At 48.9% G+C, this 16,130-nt stretch overlaps 1 protein-coding gene across 1 annotated transcript in view; it reads left to right on the top strand.

Moving 5' to 3' along the window:
* The first annotated feature begins 1,290 nt into the window (after positions 1-1,290).
* HS6ST2 (heparan sulfate 6-O-sulfotransferase 2) overlaps positions 1,291-16,130 on the top strand; it is a 136,542-nt gene continuing 121,702 nt past the window's right edge. Inside the window, exon 1 of the mRNA XM_086619614.1 lies at positions 1,291-1,802. Coding sequence (XP_086475740.1) covers positions 1,291-1,802 — 512 coding nt within the window. The remainder of the gene's footprint in view (positions 1,803-16,130) is intronic.

Here is a 16,130-nt window from a genome sequence, read left to right on the forward strand (position 1 = left end):
CCCCAGCTGCTCCTCCTCGGAAGAACAGAAGGACATCAGGGATGGCGTGAAAACCTCCTTTAGCCAGAAGCCTCATTTTATATTTGATTTTTTGAAAAGTCACTTGCAGAGCTCTAGTTTTCCCAGACACTAATTGCCACAACATCAGTTGCACCTAAGAACGAAAGAAAAAAACCAAGCTCGCTTGCTGTGCTCCCTGGCCCTGCGGGTGGCTTGCATGGAGCGGGCAGGTGGTCTTGCAGAATGGCACGGTAAACGGTGGCTTTGCAGCCATGCTCCCAGCACAGCTGGGGTGAGCACTGGTGTGCTCCCTTCTACCAGGCCTCATCAACAACACACCAGGAGCCACGGGGCTGGACATAACGTGCATATAAATATACGAGGGACTTTAATCGGAGATAAACCCAGAGAGTCCTTTTTATTTTTATGTACAGAGCACTCTCATTGTGCAGAGGGGTTTCAAAATATGCTGACAGAAACAGCACGCGTATTTGGTACCTGAAACCACTTGGAACGTCAAAAAAAAGGCAACGTGCTCACCCCCCTGCCAAAGCCCGGGTGTTAGTGTGCGGTGCGGGCAGAGAGCACAGCTCAGTGTACGGGGGGCCAGCGACGGAGGGTGCGTGACGGACGGGCTGGGTGGCGCATCGCGGGCGTGCTGCTGCCATGGGATCGATCGGCTGTTCCCTGCTGCACAGCAGCCTCCGCCCTGGGCAACCCGCTGCTGCAGGGACCTCAGCCGGGCTGGGAACGGTTACGGGACGGCGCACGGGCTTCGGAGCATGCGGCACTCCTCGGGCCCGGCACCGCGGCCGGAGCACAGAGCGCCCCGGTACCGGGCCGTGCTCAGAGCACAGCGTGCCCAGTGCCTGGCCGTGGCCGGAGCACGGCTCCGCGCCGCGCACCCCGGGACCGCACCGCTGTACGGCGGTACCGGGCCGTGCCTGGAGCGCGGTGCAGCGCAGAGCTCCCCGGTACTGCAGCGTCCCGCTCCCGCTCCCGGGGCAGTGCAGTTCGGCCACGTGCAAACCTCAGCGCGCGCCAGCACCGAAAAGGCCGCGGCGGCGGCCGGCCCCGTGGAGGGGGCGTGGCGCGGCGAAGGGGGCGGGGCCGGGGCGGGCTGGGGCGGGGCGGGAGCGCGCTGAGGGGAGGCGGCGCAGGGGCTGCCGGGAAGGGCCGGCGGCGGCGGGGCGATGGCGGCGGCGCGCGGCCGGGGTGGCCCCCCGCGGTGGTGGCGGTTGCTGCGGTTGCGGCTGTGAGCGGCGGCGATGCGCGGCGTTCCCGGCGACGATGGAGGACCGGTCCCACAAAGTGCTGCTGGCGCTGGTGATGCTCTTCCTCTTCGCCGTGATCGTGCTGCAGTACGTCTGCCCGGGCACCGAGTGCCAGCTCCTGCGGCTCCGCGCCCTCAGCCCCTCCGCCGCCGCCGACCCGTACCGGGCGGAGGACGAGACGCCGGCGCGTTTCGTTCCCCGTTTCAATTTCTCCGCCGGCGACTTGCTGCGGCGGGTGGACTTCAACATCAAGGGGGACGACCTGATCGTCTTCCTGCACATCCAGAAGACGGGCGGCACCACCTTCGGCCGGCACCTGGTCCGCAACATCCAGCTGGAGCAGCCCTGCGAGTGCCGCGCCGGGCAGAAGAAGTGCACCTGCCACCGGCCCGGCAAGCGGGAGACCTGGCTCTTCTCCCGCTTCTCCACTGGCTGGAGCTGCGGGCTGCACGCCGACTGGACCGAGCTCACCAACTGCGTCCCCTCCGTGGTGGACAGCAAGAAGGAGGTGCGGCTCCGGCCCTCCAGGTGAGGCCGTTGCGAGGGCCCAGGGCCTTCCCCGGGGAGCTTCCCGTGGACCCCGTTCCCTCCCGCCCCGTGGCGGGAGGGCGCCGGTGCGGCGGGATGGGCGATGGACCCGCTGGGCACCGTCGTGGCGGGGATGCTGCTGCGGCGGGGGGGTGCGGCGCGGTGTGAGCTCGGTCGGTGCCGAGCACCCCGGCACGGAGCAGGCTGCAAACCGGGGTGCGGCGAGGGCTCCGGGAGCCAAACCGGCCCGGGCTGCCGCGGTGGGTGCAGCATGCCTTCAGCTCTGCGGAGCAAACAAAACCCGACCCTCGCTCTGCAGCGAGTTAAGCGCTTTAAACCGCGTCCCACGGGCTGTCGCGATTGTAACTGCTGGTGGGGAAGGGTCGGGAGTTGCAGAGCCCGGTCCTTAACGGCGGCGAGCATCGTGCACGGTGATACGCGAACAGGCCTGGCAGCCCCGCGGCTCGGGGACCCCCCGGTGCGGCTCTCCCGCGGCACACACGGGAGCGGGGGCCCTGCCGCTGCCTGCAGCCCTCCCCCCCGGCTTCGCCATCTCTGGCAGATCCCCTCCTCGTACCAGGCTCCCCGGGCACACATGCTGTAGCTCCTGTGTTCACCAGGAATTAACGTCGGTTTCCGGAGTGCCCGTGAGCCGCTGTGTCGCGTTACATCTGAAGTTCAGCTTATGCGAATGGCGGCCTGGCAAAGTAGGGGTTACTCTTACAGCTGAATTACCTGCAAGTATCTGCCTTGTCCTTCAGCCCTAACCTTGTTTATTTTGTGTTTGCGTTTTGAATTTTAGCGACACTGCTCGCCTCGTCCCTGCACCTTCCTTGGAAGCCGCTCACCTCGCCTGACCGTAGCTGGGTAGTTGCCTAAAGGCTGCCCCTGCCTCTCAAAAGCCCAGCTGGCTGCTGCTCCTGAGCAGCGAGGACCTGCCTCCTCTGCTCCTGGAGCTCTTTGATTACAGACAACCTTCGGTTGTAACAGACCAAGTAGCTTCTCCGTGGCCGTGCTCGCAGTGGTACGGTGTAGCAGAACAGCTCAGGGTTTTACTGTCTTTTCACTTTGCTTCTCTGGGAAATTAGAAACTAGGGTATGGCTCCCATTGCGCTGTTAGACTAATGGCAGGTCCCCTTACAATGAGGGTGCTGTTATGTGTCATGCTATCTGAAGTCAAGTCTAAGCACAGATTCACTTGAAATAGAAAGCAATTTCTTTCTAGAACACCTTTTATGTAGTGTGACACTACACTGCCATCTAGTAGAAAAATGGTTAGCGTCATTATCTTCCTGTACCCAAGAAGCAGCTCTTTATGAGACTTGGCTATTGCGATTCCTGCTCTTTTGTTTTCCTTAGTGCTTTAAAATTTAATTGTCTCGTTTTTGTGACCTCCCATTTGCAAACATCAGGAACCGATTCCTTGCCCTCAGGGTCTGTTAGCTTTCCGGTTCCAGGTTGCTGAGCCTTGCAGGCTGCGTGGTTTATTTTACCTGTCCTATAAATGTGTTGTTTGTCAGCAAAAATGGAAATTGCATAACGTGCGCTCTCTTTTGCTGAACAGCTTCCAGTGAACTGTCTTTTCTCCCGGAGATGGGTCTGGCCTGCAGAGTTGTAGCTGTGGGGCAGTGATTCCCTCCCTTCCCCTAGACAGGTCTGTCTGTGCTCGGGGTTAGTAATGCCCTCTGGAAAATGGGGATAGTCCTTGTCCTGAACCCACCACTTTAGGCAGAAGGGAACACCAGGCTTGGAGAGCTGAGTTGTTGTCTGTAGCTTTTGGCTTTGTGTTTGTTTTTTGTTTTTTTTTCTTTTTTTTTTCCCCCGTTGGATTACCAAACATGCTTTTCTGAGTTGAATCAGAAGCCTTTTGTGTACCTGCCCAAGAGTTTGAAGCGATGGCTTCTCATCCAGCAAGCCATATACATCATCATAGCCAACTTCTGAGAGGTCCCTAGGACTTGTGACTTGGGACTGAAGCCAGGAGAGAGGGATGAAAATGAAGCTGCGATGATTTTGTGTTAGGTAAAGGTCTACTCTCTCAAAGGCTTTGAAATGATGTTATATTTTTAATAACCTAATTACACAGCTTGCTTAATAGCTACAGTTATTCTCCCAAATGTCTTGACAAGCAATTATTTGGACTGCAACTTCTAAATGTTTAAAAATACAAGAAGAGAAGTTGTTCTTAAATGAACAATAGCCCCTTCAAGTCTTCCTACCCATTGTAATACCTTGTCTTTAATATTGTTTTGCATTCTCGATTTAGCAACGTTCAGCTGACAACTAGTTAATTAGCACCCATTCCTAGTGCTGGTAACAAACGCCAATCTGAGCACTTTCTGGACAGATAATAGCTGCTTTCAGAGCAGCAGTAGGTGTGGGATGAGGGTGTCTGAGCGGAGGAGCCTTGCTGGCCCTGAGCAGGGCCAGCCTGGCTATTCCTGCACTGGGGTTTTTGTGGGGAGGCCTGACCATCCTGGCTGGTGTGTGCTGGGTTTAGCACTGGTGGGGAGGAAAGGAACGCACAGCCCCAGTGTGCAAATCCTGAGAGGGGGGAGCAACTTGGAGGAGCGCAAGAAGCAGGATTCAATGGGAAGCAGAGGACGATTTCCTCAAGTGAAGCTTGGCTTGACAAGGGTGGGAATTCCTGCATTTATAATTGAGGCGATTAAAAGACCTTCTGTAAGAGTGATTTGAGCTGCTTGGCAGCCGCATAATGCAATCTGTAGTTACTGTCTTTAGTCTGTCTGGGAATAGCCAAATGAGCGGTCCTTGTTCCAGCAAAGTTTTTAGCTTGCGCTGGTCTGTGATGCCTTTGCACAGAGGTTTGCCTTGTGGGCAGAGAGTCTACTTGTCAGATTGCTGGTTAGCTGGGCTGTTCTGTAGGGGCCTTTTCCTTTGTTTCAAAGTGGAGCCTTAGGTACTCTGGAGGATACCCTGTCCTGGACCTTGCAATGCTCAGCACTAGGTACAGAGCATGGCCCTGATACGATCTCATGGGGATCAGCCTGCAGGGTGTGCCTATGAAGAATTTTGTTGCCTGCAGCATTCATCTTCCAGCCTCTCCTCTTAATCCCATCACTAGTCTGGCTCTGTTTTCTTTGGGAATTGCAGGCTTGGAGGACAGATTCCTGCGCTGGAGCAGTAGAAGTACTCAGGATGGCTGTTGTGATATTTTGTTTGTTTGGTTTGGATTTAACATAATGGTGCTTTCCTGTCTATAAGCTATAGGGTCCCAAAACTTCCTTTCCTTTGTGGTGGTGGCTTAATAAGTGCTCCTTAATAAGTAGTAAGTAGCTAATTAGAGCTCTCTTCCCCTCCTTTGGTCCTTCCTTCCCCTAAGGGAACAGCAATCTCTGGGTGTGAGGAGAGGGATTTTTTTTTTTTCCTTCTTGCATCCCATTGAGGTGCATGTTCTGTATGTCCCTGTTCCTTCTCATCTCCTGTTCCACCAGCACTGCTCACCACTATGGTATTGAGGAATCTTGGGAGAGGGAAGGGGAAGGTGCAGGCACAGCTGATGCTTTGAGTGCTCTGGATTTGCTGCTTGGGAGGTTGGTGGTGGGAGAAAGGGCTGATGGTGGGAGAAATGGGCTGATGGTGGTGGCAGAAAGGAGGGGGCTGCCTCAGCCGCTTGGCATCGGTGGTGAGAAAGGAGAAATGTGCCTTTTCCTAGTCATGAGTGACTGACTTGGGTCACTCGATTGATTGTGGAAGCCTCAAAGCTTTTGGCACACTGAACTGAGGCAGCATCCAAAGTAACTGTGTGTAAGAGCATCATGGAGCTGAGATTTTGCTTGACTCTGGCTAATTATTATGGGAAGTGTCTACCAAACTTGTCTATAGCAATAAATCCAATGGCACTGTTGCAAGAAACAAAAGGCCTTGGGGTTACACTGGAAAATGTAATGAGACATGGGAGCAAGTACAGATACCCAAGTTCTTAAGTGGTGTCGTGGCTTTGTACCCTTGTTGGGTGAGAGATGTGACTGTGGGTAAAGGTCAGGCTGTATTTGGTGTCCCTCCTGCGTAGCATTAAAGGAAAGGGATGTTCTCCATTGAGAGGAGAACCAGCTTGCTGAACTGCCTCTGGAGCCAGAAAGTCTGGGATTGGAAGAAATATTATGCTGCTGGTACAAGCCTGTTGGACCAGGACCAGGGATGGTGCCTACTGGCTTTTGGGAGGCTTGATGCTGGCACCACGTTGTTGTAATGTGGGACAGAAGCCCCTGGCAATGCATGGATGTTCTTGTCTTGTCCCTACATGTTAGTTAAACTCTTCTAAGTTAAGCCTTATGAAAATTTAAAGAAAAAATGCGTTAAAACATTTCCCAGCAAACTGGAAGCATTTACTGTGTGTGGCTCTGTTGGCTGAACCGATTTATCATCGTGTTCTTGGAAACATGGTGGGATTTACATCTGCAAATCTCATCCGTACCCGTGGTCCACCAGCATGGTGTGCCCAGCTCCTTGCAAGCTGGACCACTGGCAGAAATCTGGGACGAAGGTGGCTTTGCTGTAGCAAGCATTGCTGTCAGCTCTGGCGTGAGCTTGGGTCCCGCTCGAGCAGGGTGGGCTCTGTGCCTGGGTTTTCCCAGGAAGCTGCTTCTATATGGAGGGGGGAAAAAAATCATGTAATGCTGCCAGGGAGAGAAAAATCACTTGGGGCATTCGCTTCTTAGGGAGAGGATTACTCACCAGTTGTTAATGAAACAGCAAAGGTGATACATAGCTGTGGAAGGGGATGAGCTCTGTTGTTCCACTTGTCATGGTGGAATTTGGGGAACAGTTAAGCCCTGTAAATCAGCACTAAACTCCTTATAGGTAGGAGAGAAGCTGTTGAGTCCCACAGTGCCCCAAGGCTTCGACATGAGGTGTACAATTTGAAACCTCTGGATGCTGATAAAGCAGACACCGTTTCCAAGGATGGAGTCCCCCAGCACTGCTGCTTTGGGGGTGAAGTCTGGCCAGGGGGCTGCTTGGGGGGAGAGGAGGACCAGCATGGCTGAGCTGGAGGCTGTGAGCGAGCAGATGGGGCAGCCTGCTGTAACTTGGGTCCTGGCCAGCGCAGCGGGATGGTGCCTGCCTGCCCTTGAAACGCATGTCGGTGAAACTCCTTGGGAAAAACTCCACAACAATTATAAAGCCCCCCCCAAAAAAAAAACCAAGGCGTTTGCAGAGGTGCCACCAGGTCCGAGTGACTCTGTGCCGCTTCATTCATCAGTGGGATTTCCTAATGACCCTGCTAATTTTGTTGTGGTGGCCACTGCAGGTGCAGGATGGAGATATGCAGTGAACATTACCTCGGCACCTGCGAACGTGTGTCTGCAGCAGCCAAATTTCCCCACCTGGCACCTGCTGGGACCGAAGCTGGGTCTGGTTTTGGGGTGTTGGAAGCAGCGGGCCAGCCTGCAGAGGAAAAAAGTGGCTTTGAGGGGAAGGGCAGGGGATTATTTTCATAAGTACAAGTAGTTCTTTCACCTGATCCCATTACAGGGCCTGACCTTGAAGGCCTTGGTCTTAAACTTAAGTTCATGGGGTTTTTTAGGTTTGGACTACAGGACTTGCAAAGCTCTCTAAATTGATATCGCTGGTTTTGCAGATGAAGAGTTGGATTTTTTAGAGGCATTAAAAAATAATTTTCCATATTAGGTCTCTTCAGTTCTCCTCTAAATCTTTCATGAAAGTGCAAATTGACTTTTAGTCATTTAAAAGTATATGTTTCCTACTGCCTTTTATTTTGCATTCAAAGATTATTTTTTTTTTTGTGGGTAGAGAGATAATGTTAGCTGTCACACAAATAAGTCCCAGTGATTGCAGTAGAGCAAGAATTCTTTGCACTATTTATTGCTTTTGTTGTCAGAGTTGGTCCTCCCTAAAGAAGAGAGTGGGGATATGACCACCATGGCATGGTGTCGTTGTACTGAAACATGATTACTTTTTCTTGAAAAGGTGCCTTTCTGCTATTTTTTGCTGGGAATTAATAAATATTAAAATGAAACTATAAATACATGCATCGACTCTATTAAAATAGACACACATTGTGCCTTGTGATTCCTCTTCATAACTTCATAACCTTTAATAAAGGTTATCAAAGGTGCTTGGAAATCAAGCATCACCAATAGGTTATTTATTTTTATTAAAAGACAAATTTTTAAGTTTAACAAGTTGAGCATCAGTTCTGAGGCGTATTAACCAAGATCAATTTGTCCCTCATTTATTTAATCTGAATTGTCAGGAATCATGTTCTCTACTGATGTAAATGTCGGCAAAAAGGACTTATTAGTAGATTTGATTGCTTTTTAAATTTAACTAGCAGAGATGCACTGGCATGCCTAAGAGAATTGGTCTGTTTCTTGTGAACAGTTCAGTGCCTAATGAATCACTTCAATGTACTTTTCTGAAGGAAAGCAGAGCAATTTAAATGTGCAATGCATTGATTTACCTCAAATGGATTAGGCCTCTGTGTGCAATCCTTTGCATTAATTTACTTTCTCCACAACTATAATAATAAAGGCAGCGTTTCTGTACGGCATCGGCCCAAGTTAGCTCACGTAACTTGCTAGAAAGCAAAATAATTAATATGTGGTTGGGAATGGGATGCAAGAATGGGGCTTTCTGGGAGGACATGGGTCTTGGAGTGGCTGCGGGAGCGGTGCCGAGGGCAGGGCGGTGGGGCTGGAGACTGCCGGCACTGGGACCCACTGGGGGGCTGTCCGCGTGCCCCGTCTGAGTGCGAGGAGGAGAGAATTGGGTCCAAAGTACTGATATTTCTTGACTTTATTGGTGGTGGGGGGAAAGGATTTGTAATTTCGTGCAAGTTTCAGAGATTATTATTATTTTTTTTTGGTGTGATCAGATACAGTTTTTCAAATGGCTGAGGGAACAGTGCAGAAATCTGTAACTGCAGCATGTTTTATTGCTGTAGTAATTTTTCCGTCCCTACTTCCTCTCCCTGTAACGTCCAGTCTGCCGTGCAGTCCCAGGGTCAGACTAGCTCTGTCCTTTTGCCAGGGCACAAAACTCTTGAATAATTCCTTATTTAACCACTTAGCTGCAGAAATGGTGCTGGGGCTTTGTTTCACTCTGCAGGGATTACTGTGGCCGAGCAGCCCTCGTGACTCTCAGCCTTTTTTGGAATTACTTCTGTAGGCTTCTTACATACTTGCGAGGATTAATTTCACCCCACCCTTCTCCATCGGCTAATTCCCGTTGCTGGGCAGCTGCCTGCCCAGATGTAAACCTGCGGGGAAGCAAAGGAATGGAGCATCCCCAGCCTCTGCCTTCCTCCCTCGGGAGCCTGATTCCCTGCTCCCAGTTTGGGGCTGGGATGCTCGCCCCAACAGTGCTTGTCGGAGTTTGCAGCATGTTGGGTGGAAGCAAAGCCAAGTGGGACAAGAGATGTGGGATGGCGTTTTTGTATGGGGTGATGAAGGTAGTGTGATGACCAGGGTGAGAAGGCAGTGCTGCTCCTGCCTTCCTCCTCCTCCTCTTCTTCCTTGGCAGCTGGCACTGGAGGGCGAGTGTGGGTTATCGTTTGTGATTGATTTGCTGATGCTGGCAATTGTACAGTGTGTTCTGGGACTAATAGGGTAGCACCGAGTTATTCAGGCGTTATTGAAGTGAATCACATTTGTGATGAGTAATAAGTAGCAGACTTTGGTATTTATGAATAATTAACACAGTAAAGTTTTTCTTTACCAGACATGAAGAAATGATTTAATTTCTACTGTGAACACTCTGTAAAATTAATGAAAGATAATTGCATTTGCTAATGTGAGACTAAGAATCAAAGCAAGCTATTTTCTTGTGTTTAAGTTCATATTGCTGATGTAAACAGTGAATGTATCATTCCTTCAGTCTGTTTTTATTGGGTGGGACCTGTTTAACATCCAGTGGGGTGTTTTTTGTTGAAATAAAAAGTCTATTGGTAAGTAAACACTTAACTCACTGTTTCCATTTCCATCCACTCATGTATCTCTGGGTCGGTAGCGTATATATGTGTATAACAAGATCATGTTTTTGAATGAGTGGTGATCAGGACCAGCTTTTTTTCCTCTTCCCTGACTCTAGTCGTCTTTGTCAGCTGTTCATGCTTTTAAAGACAGAATCCATTTAAGATATTGCCTATATACAGCTCTGAGTGAAATCTCCATTTATTCGGTCTTGAAAAAAAATCATTAGTCTTTAGAGACCAATAAGTCATAAGATCCATTAGGGATGAGACTCAAATCATGTTACTTCTTGGTTCTCAGCTGCTTATCCGACTCTGAAGGAGCCAAACTTTTGATGTGATATGACTAAATATATGCAGCTATGAGGGAGATAATCTAGCAGCATTAAACGATTTTGCACATCTCCATAAAAGCATGAAGAAGACTATGCCTTTCATGAGATCCTTGTAGCAAATGCTCCTAATTTCCCTGTAATCAAAAGAACTGGGAAGTTTTGATGCTCTTAGAGGTCCGAGTAGCTGAAGATCAATTCTGCCTTTACTCCATTTTGCATTGAGTAAATTAAAACATTGCAAGGCTCCCAGCAGTGGGAAACTGCTTGTTGAGACTGCTGTTTGAACTGTGGGATCCTTCAGCAAACACCCAAATTAAGTGAGTAGAGCACTCTCTGCGACTGATTATTTTCTCCAAGTTTCCTTGTGTTAAGAGTAAAGCAACTGTTTTAACCCCCCTGTTAAGAAAAGCAATGTTTCCTTGGTCAAAGCCAAATAAGCTGCTTTTGAGAGTTGCTTTTTCAGGGTGACTGAGGGGAGAGCATTTCCTTTTGCCTGTGGGAAAGCTATTCCCTGGAGCAATCCCAAGCTGTTCTGAGGTGGTTGTTTGTTTGTTTTTTTTTCTTGCAGGTTCAGAGAAAGTTATTGGGAATGTGCTTGTGTCCTGCTTGAGCAAAACCTACCAGTTTCTTCCTTTCTTTGGCAGCAGCTAACTCATCACTCATCTTGATAGGGAAGATGCTATGGGAGTCGTTCATCCACCATACTTGTTGTCCGTGGAGGACTTTAATGGGCCTGGATGTGGGTGGAGGCATCTTTCCCAGATGCTCCCAGAAGAGCGACAGGCTTCGTTCCTCCTGGAACTGATGTCTCCAACTGTAGAAGGGAAGATGGCTATGTGGCTTCTGCCTTTCACAGAGCTGTTTGTTTTTTTGTGGGGGTATTCGATCTAATCAGTACCATGGTAGCACGGAGAAGTAAGGCGAAAGTGCTCAAGGAAATGTCAGACACAACAGGATACGTCTCCCTGATGATAGCTGAGTGACTTGCAAAAACATAAATGGCATAAATTAGGCTTTGACTCCTTCAGTTCTGGTGTGCTGCGAGTCAGTCACTGGTTAGAGAAGGTGTTTTGTGCTGGCATGGTCACCTCATTACATTTTTTGCTTGTCCTTTAGCTGAAACTTCAGTAGGATTTTCTGGATTTTGGTGATTTCAAATAACTTTAGGCCAATAAAGTGAGGAGTAGAGTTTTGGCTTTGAAATAAAGCTGACTTAAAGGTCAGTTGTTTGGCTTTCTGGCGATGGGGTACTCCTGGGGTTGGTTGGTCTGCATGGGAGAAAAGCGGTGGGTAAACACACAAGTGGGATTTGAGAAGCCAGGAGTTTACACCTGGGATGGGTCCCGTCTTCATCACCCTGCCTGTCCTCTTCCTCTCAGCCTCTGCCTTGTCTGTCTAATTCAACTCTTTGCATCAAGAGATCTTTGTGGGCCTCTGTAGAATGAAGGATGTTGGATTTCCAGGCCTGACTGCGTTTAGTAGCTCTGCTGCCTGTACATGACTAATCTTAGGTAGAGGCACTGGAAATATTTTTAAGCGTTTAGTTTGAATTCAGGGAAGCTCTAATTTTTACGTAGAAACCCAATGTACTGCATGGATAGGTGACTCCAGCCTGCCGTGTACGCTGCCCCGTGCTGTGGGGGCTGTTGTGTTGGTTCACTTCCCAGGAAGGGAAGAGGAAAGCTCCCTGACCATGTAGCTGCTGGTGCATGGTCACAGTGCTCACTGCTTTCACACGAGAGCTCTTGCACGATCTAGTTTTCCCCTCCTTTCATGGATGAAGCAGTCTCTGACTTCACTCTTTGGAAGGAACAACTTGGGAAGATCAAGAACCCGGTACAGTTGTCCTAAAGTATCATTTAAGCATGCCCTAAAGGTACGGCTGTGAGCCCAGTGCTCTGGCTCGTAGGAAAGTGTGGTGACAAAAGTTAGGACCTGTTCTCCTAAACAGGAGACGTTGAGTATCTAACACCAGGTGTCCTGACCAAAGTCAGTAGGAATTAAACATCGCTGCTCTGCTTTTAAGCTTTTGCTTTTTCTGCTGGCAATGGGTGACTGCTCAGGCTGCATCTGCTGAGAGTGGAGCGGATTAGGTGGTCAAGAAGGTGGTGGTAGCAGAGACCTAAGAGAAGCTGTGGTTGGTTCCTTGTATCTCTTGAATGCTGTTAGTTTGCAAAACGATCCTATATAGCCATTTAAACCAGTCCTGCTTCTGGAACAGGTCAGATAAACCCCAGGTGAGCCCATCTTCTTGAATATAACTGATGTGTTGTGCAAAGTAGAGTTATGAATGCCTTTTTTCATCCCTTTTCCAGAGGAGAGGCAGAGAAGACAAATGAAAAGAGTAGTTACACCTGCAGCTGCTTCTCCTGAGAAGCTACTGGCTTGCTTTCTGTGCTGCTAGTTGCGTTTTGGATGTCAGCAGCCTTCTGGGTTGGAATATGAGCATTCCCAGAATTTTTATGGATAGAGGCAACTTCCTCATTGAGTTAGATTTATGGAGTAGTGCTGAGGTTCAGCTGATGATATCTGCTGGAGTTTGGAGATGGCAGCTTGCTAGCAGTGCTGCACAACAGCTGAAGAAGAGGGTTCAGGGTGACGGCTAGGGATGAACATTGACTGGGGAACAGTTCTGCAAGCTGTCTTATCACCTGGTATTTTGCAGTATGTTCAATGCAGGAAGAAATTGCAGTTTTGCTAGAAAAACAGTCAGCAGAGGATGTTGTATGGGAAATGTGTGAGCACTGCCCTGTGTCTGGATTACTGAGCTCTTTTGTAGCTTGCAAGAACAAAAGTGTGTGAATAACTGTCCTTGTCTGCAAGCATGGCTAAGTGCGTTGGACCTGAGGTTTGGTACAATACACCTTTTGGAAAAATCTGCCTTAAATCTTTTTTATTTTATTTATTATTGGGACATTTAACTGAAGGCACATAACTGAGAACAGTGCTGGTATTTCTGGAGAAGGGATTGGAAGGAGGTTGTGCATCACTAGGTTTAAGACACACACAAACTATATCTTGTCAAGCCTGAATGCTATTGTGTGAACAAGAGTACTTTATGTTTAAGCAATATATTTAAGTGCTTAAACATATTGCTAAGCTCTTTACAGAATACGGGCCAATCTAATGGCGTGTGCACCTCTTGCTGCCCTGGGGCGGTGAAGTTTCCTGCTCTGCAGAGTTGGGATTTCCTGTGTCTTTACTCTCGTTTGGCATGCCAGCTTTCCCTGTTGTAGTTCTGCTTTTCCTTACAACTGGTCAGCGCTGCAGTTGCGTGTGCACCAAGACGAGTAGAGGGTGTAGGGTATAGAGACTTGCTGAGACAAGTGAAAATTGAGATTCCCTGTTACAGGGCCCAAAGACCTAGAGAGCAGCTTGGGTAAGTTGATGCGTCCATGTGACAGTGTCCGTCTTGGCTAGTATATCGGGTTTGGGTTGGGGACCTGCAGAACCAGGAGCAGCAGCTGTTTCAGACTCTGCGTAACACAGGGCTCTGCAGGAGAAGGCTGTAGGAATGGATGCCTTTTCTGGGCAGGTTTGGTTTGAGGGTGTAGGGGAAAAGGTGAATTTTAGATCTCTCTTCCACCAGCATCTAGGAGAGCATACCTAAAAGGCCAGCTCCATCTGAATCCAGACCTCCTGTCATAGAATCATAGAATGATTAGGGTTGGAAGGGACCTCAAAGATCACCTAGTTCCAGCCAATCTCTTTTATAAAATTGGTCGGTGTATCAGGCAGCACAGAGGGGAAAAAAAAAAAACAAAACACAAAAACCACCACAGAAAGGACTTAAGAATAGCTGAGCTCATGGTGAGATAAAAATTTCTCAGAGCTGGATTATGGAAAGATCCGGTTATTTGTAAAATATATAAGCAGATTCTCTGCCTCAGCCTTGGCGGTTCAGCAGTCGTGCTGGAGGATTTGATCGTGTGCCCAGCCCATCCTGCTGCTCTCCCAGGTCTGGAAATTGAGGTTTAAGGCTGACAACAACGTGTGTATTAAATACTGCAAATTAACTGTACTTTGGAAACTCCAAATATAGGTGCTTTTTTTAAGGAATCTGAGGTTGTCTTGTTTCTTGTCTGAAGGGGTTTTTTTGCTTCTCCTGTCATGTTATGTTATTCTGGAATTAGCAGGGCAGTTTTGCTTCTGCTTTTCCTCGTGTATCAGCTGAAGTCATGAAGGTGAATTGCTTGCTGCGATAAACCTGTGTATTCATGGAAGAGTTATGGGTATGAAGTACAGCAGCATACTTTATTTTTCCCCCTTATGGTAAAAGCATTTCATGTCTTACATAGTGTTCTATCAAGATAAGTAAAATCCTGGTCTCTTTACTCCTGTGATTAAAAGATCTTTTTAAAGATATTTACACGTCTCACAGTACATACTGGAATCCCAGTACTTGTACCTGTTGCCTTATAATGGAGGGCAGGTTGGATAAACCTGAGATCTGCTATCTCGTGATGATAGACACTCAAGCTGAAATCTGATCATGGAGAGAAACTGAACCAGCCTGTGAAGCGAGTTGCTCTTTTTTTGGCAGCAGGCATTACCAAACTGCTTTCCTGTGACTTCCACCTCTTCATCTTCAGCTTACCTAGAACCTGTCTCCTTAGTGAGCACAGCTTTGGGGTGGAAACCTCATCTCCTCCCTCCAAACGCAGGGCAGGTGGAAGTCATTGGACACGTGAGCATTTGCAGGTGACTTGCCCATCTAGGACTGCGTCTTCTACAGCGCAGCTAATCGTTTCGGTTATGGCAGAGGACCGACTTAATTTTGTATGGAGCGGGAAAGCATCTGGAACGTGATGTACAGGCAGCAGTTGAAGTTCTGGGCTGCTGGAGGTCATTGCCTTTTTGTATTTGTGGGAGTTTGTGTTGGGCTCTGTTACAGGACTTCGGAGACACCCTTTTTTTTGGAAGTGGGGTATGGCTCAATAGCATCTTGTGTCCCAAGGACATGACCTGTGCTAGTGTAAGCAGTGTGCTAGCTGGTGGAGTCGGTTTGGGAAGTTTGGAGAAGCGGGAAGCAGAACACAGGCTTTTTACCTAATGTAGACAACATCCTTTTATTTTACGAGTTGTTTTTCATCTTTGCTTGAGCAGCTGAGATGAAACATCCCTTTCTGTTAAGAACAAAAGCAAAAGCCTTCACTTTAATGCAGGTACCAGGGCTGGAATGTACTGCAGTCCCTTATTGCATCGCTTGGCTTTGATCCTTGGTTGTGGCGTAGGAGCGTGCAGTACAGCTCAGGAAGGTGTGGTGGTGAAGTGGTTTTAAGTCCCTGGTCTAGACTGGCGCCTGTGTCGCTAGCTCAGAGTAAGTTAGGATGCTCCAGGCTGCCAGCACCGTCGCGCTCTTTGGGGTCATCGACAGCAGCCACGTACCCTGGTGCGCACAGCCCGGCCAGCTCTTCCCTTCCCGCCTGCTTTCCCTCCTTGTGTGCCCCCCGAGGCAGGGAGATGGGAGGGAAAATTGCTGGGAAAAATTGTCTGTTTTTTTTTCTGGAACAGAAAAGGCCGTCTGTTCCCTTCTGCATTTGGAGATTGGGATTCTCTTCCTGGTTTTTATTTTCTGCACGGTTTTTGTGTTAAACCAGAGCAGCCTGTTTGTAAGCTCCACTGCCCCTTGGGCTGGGAGCAAGGTGAGTATCTGCCTGGCAGAGATTTTGTGGTAAAATTTGTGTTGCTGTACTTGAACGCTAACCTGAGGGAATTTTTTCCCTTCTCTCTGTAAACAAGCTTCCCCCCCCCCGCTAATGGAAAATTTCAGCTTGTCCTCCACTTAACCACAGTTCAAGCTTTTCCAAGAAAACAGAATGGATCAGTAATGCTTCCCTTTTTTGCTTCTCATGTGCTTACTTAATTGTATGATTTTATTGCGGATTTTGATTGCATAAAGCCCTCTTTCTGTCCCCACCAAACTGGTGTTGCTCTCTAGACAAGAGAGGACAGCCAGGATCTCTAAGGCAATGCCTCTCCCTCTGGGTCTATGTTACCCCCAGACCTTCAGAGTTTGGAAATCAGGGATTTAGGAAG

This window comes from Tauraco erythrolophus, chromosome 13 (assembly GCF_009769465.1).
Source record: "Tauraco erythrolophus isolate bTauEry1 chromosome 13, bTauEry1.pri, whole genome shotgun sequence".
NCBI lineage: Eukaryota > Metazoa > Chordata > Aves > Musophagiformes > Musophagidae > Tauraco > Tauraco erythrolophus.